Source organism: Centrocercus urophasianus, unplaced genomic scaffold (genome assembly GCF_019232065.1).
Source record: "Centrocercus urophasianus isolate 14NV4802_14NV808 unplaced genomic scaffold, USGS_Curo_1.0 seq_10, whole genome shotgun sequence".
In the NCBI taxonomy this organism is placed as follows: domain Eukaryota; kingdom Metazoa; phylum Chordata; class Aves; order Galliformes; family Phasianidae; genus Centrocercus; species Centrocercus urophasianus.
Genome location: NW_024884142.1, coordinates 51,561,384 through 51,565,058, shown reverse-complemented (window position 1 = coordinate 51,565,058; position 3,675 = coordinate 51,561,384). Strand labels below are relative to the sequence as shown.

The window sequence follows — 3,675 nt, the reverse complement described above, 5'->3', positions numbered from 1 at the left end:
AAGAAAGAAAGAAAGAAAGAAAGAAAGAAAGAAAGAAAGAAAGAAAGAAAGAAAGAAAGAAAGAAAGAAAGAAAGAAAGAAAGAAAGAAAGAAAGAAAGGAAGAAAGGAAGAAAGAAAGAAAGAAAAGAAAGAAAGTTAGTTTCCACTAGGAGACATTCTCCTCTGAAATCAGTAATTGAGAACACCTTTGAAGTTCTGGCCCATTCTTTCTGTGACATGTGCAATAACAACTTTTACAACACCTGGCAAGGAGTGAGACATGCTTCATGTACTTTTGGCAGACGTGTTCACAAGCTAACATGTCACAAATCTATATACCTTAAAACGAGTAAGCATTTTATGCTCTTGTCTGTTGTCTGCACATATAGTGAGATCAGTGTAATGACGTACACAGTACAGCAATGCCAAAATTCCTTCTTGTTGCCTCAACACTTTAAAATTTGTGCCTCCAACAACTTCAAGCCAATCAGCCAATGCAGGGGCAGGAGAGGGATACTGATACTGACTGTGTCATGTGCCCAGAATGATGTCATGTATTTATTACTGGTAAATGTAACTCAGGTTATGCTAATGTTGCAAAGCCATCTGATGGAGATGCCTGTACATACAGCATATCTGAAGTAGAGAGACTGGCAAATGAACCTATGGGATCACAGAATATTAAGCGTATTCAAGTTTACCACTGTTTGCCTTTCTTAGATTGTCTGTAGTACACACTGTTTCCTCTGTAATATTGACTGGGTGCATATTATAAAAGTATGTGTGGAAAGAAATCTAAATATGTATTTATACATTCATACATAGCTTTTTCTGTTTTGTTTAGCAAAAAATAAGACTGCACACACTGGTACAAACATTGCATAATAAAAGTTGCAATGGGAGATACTGCTTTTCCTACATGCTGATCATTAAACATTGAAAGATGATTTTGTGTAAACTTTGGATTTACCTTGTTCTGCACCAATGCAGATGTATGCTGCCATACATATCTCATAGGCTTAAAATTTGCAGAAGATTTACTAACAGCCTACAGGTCTTCCTCATCCAGCAGATCTATGTAGTAAGAGTGTTTATATGTATTTGTTTTCAGAATAGCCTGAATTTACAGAACTAGGTCTATTCAGTAAAAAAATGTTTTTTAAAAATCCCTATAAGACTGGTCTTAGTGTTTTATTCACTTAAAAAAACAAATAAACAAACAAAAAAAAAAACACAAAAAAATAGGAAGCATCGGACAGTCAGTAAGGAGAAAATAAGGAGAATCTAACGAGTGCTGTAGGAAAATTCATGTTTTTCAAAAGAAATAGACCATAAGTATACTATTAGGTAAGAGCTTGTCTGTACTGCATGACATGTCTGCTATTTTCTCCAGGAGTCAGGATATGTGTCTGTTCAGACTGTATCATTTGGAGTTATGCTTATGGCTCTTCTTCTGTCTTAAAAAAAATATTTACACAGGATTATGATTAACTGTCCTGGTGCCATGTTGGTGGGCACACTCTGTAAAACAGCTCAATATCATGGCAGAAAATTGTCCTTTCCTACAATAGGAATAAGGTAGAGAAATTGGTCCAACAAGTGGAATCTGTTTATAAGGTAACATTATAAACTGGAAAAATTAACAGGGCAGATCACATTGTATGATATTCAGTATTCTTCATTCTGGGCAGATGTTTTGGCTTCATTTAGTTTGAAGAATTCAGAAGTCCATTTAAAACTTTGTGCTGTGGCTGAATGTGTCAGACATGATGATATTTTTATAAAAGTTATCAGAGTGAGGATTGCAGTATCCCTTGACCTTGTCAATAACCTGGTGGACAGGAATGATTGATGTCTGCTCTCCGTCCTCTTGGGCAAATTTTGAAGATGGCTTGTCAACAAAAATATTCTCTAGGAAGAGGAAAAAGAAACAAGAAGTTAGGGCTTCTTAAGCAAACTCATATTTTAAGAGGTGTGTCACTCCCACATGGATATGCCTTCAATTGCCACTACTGCTGAAAGAAATTACTGCCCTTGAAGCCAGCATGTAACATTTTTGGCTTGGCATTACTTCTTCTAACTTCTTTTCCAATGTCTGTTTTGGTGATCAGGCTTCTCAGGTCTCTCTCAAAATTATCTCACTATCCCTTTGCCTAAAGTTCTGTCGCTGCCCATTCATATGTTAATTTAGTTGTTAATCTTACAAAGTACTAGAAAGAGAGGGATGACCATAAAATATGGCATCTCCATTTAATAAAGTACTGAAAAATGACCTTAAGTGGTTTTAATTACTTCACTTGTGGAAGTTATAATCTATGCATAGGAATAATTGCAGAATGTAATATATGACTTACTCTTAAATCAGATAACCAGAACCAAAACTGGACTATACTTTGCATTTACATAGAATAAAGTTGTATTTTCCATAAAAAAAGGACAGTACAGATTGAACAACTGTAGGGATCAAAAGATGCAGAAAATCCACATCCTTTCAAAGTTTATGTGCTACATGCCAATGGAGGAGTTTAAGAAAAATAAGGAATAAAATATTTTCCCGTAAGGCAGTTTCCAGCAGGGTAGGGGAAATCTTCAGAGGCTAACAGAATTGCTATTCAGAGGATGGGCAGTAGGTAGAGCTCAAGTAATAAGCAATGAGGAACTGAGATTGTAACTTATTTTCTCAAGAACACTGCCTTAATGAGCTTTCTTATCTCTTCCACTGTAGTGAGTACGGTAACTCTCAACACAGGCAAGGCCTGGGCCATCATAAACCAATAGAAAAATGAAGGATTCTGTGCAGCAGTGTGTTCTACAAGTGGAATTTTTGATGGCTGATTAGAAGACCTAGGTGAAATCACCCTCAAAATTCCTCAGTAAAAGATCATTTAAAAACACAGCATACAATTTAAAATTAGATTTCACACCATACTTGTCTTCTATATAAACAAATTATTATTGAAAAACAAACAGGAAAGAAGATACCCCATACAGAAGTCATGATATCAAACCATAAGGAATTTTTCAGTATAATGAATTGCATGAAAGAGAAATGGATGGCAGAGCAAGAAATCAAAACAGCCTCGCTCATTACAAAAAGAAACAGGCACGTTCAGGCGTATCAGAATGATTTTTTCAAAGCACGCAAGAATGTCCATGAACTGCAGCAAGTAACTCCATGTCCAATAGTGAACTGCTGGGTACTGTGTGCCTCTCAAGTGTATGTATTTACAAGCCAATGGTACTATATTTTGGAATTTTTCTATATATTGAGTAACATTACAAAGATTAAAAATTTAAATCTTAGTTGTTAGAGAAAGTTTTTAAAACTCTTGGAAGTTCCACCCTCCGCATACCACCCCCTCACAGGACACCATTACATTGTTAAACAGCTATTTCCTTATGAAATCCACTTGCATGGGAATTATGTAAATTCTTTGAAAACAGTGGAACCCTTATTTTTTTAAGATTCCCATCTGTTCCCTTCCTTTCTGTTCCGTTCCGTTCCATTCCCTTCCCTTCGCTTCACGTCTCGCCCCTTCATGCCCCTTCATGCCCCTTCATGCCCCTTCACACCTCTTCCCTTCATGCCCCTTCCCCTCCCTTCCCCTCTCTTCCCCTCCCTTTCTCCTCTGTCCTCCTCTCTCCCCTTTCCTTCCTTCCTTCCTTCCTTCCTTCCTTCCTTCCTTCCTTCCTTC

At 36.9% G+C, this 3,675-nt stretch overlaps 1 protein-coding gene across 5 annotated transcripts in view; it reads right to left on the bottom strand.

The window, feature by feature from the left end:
- Positions 1-421: 421 nt before the first annotated feature.
- Positions 422-3,675, bottom strand: part of ADGRG6 (adhesion G protein-coupled receptor G6) — a 108,304-nt gene continuing 105,050 nt past the window's right edge. For 4 of the 5 annotated variants that reach the window (XM_042812626.1, XM_042812653.1, XM_042812635.1 and 1 more), the window contains one exon: positions 422-1,891. In XM_042812626.1, coding sequence (XP_042668560.1) covers positions 1,713-1,891 — 179 coding nt within the window. In that variant the 3' untranslated portion in view covers positions 422-1,712. The remainder of the gene's footprint in view (positions 1,892-3,675) is intronic. The other variant, XM_042812662.1, reaches the window with a different exon arrangement.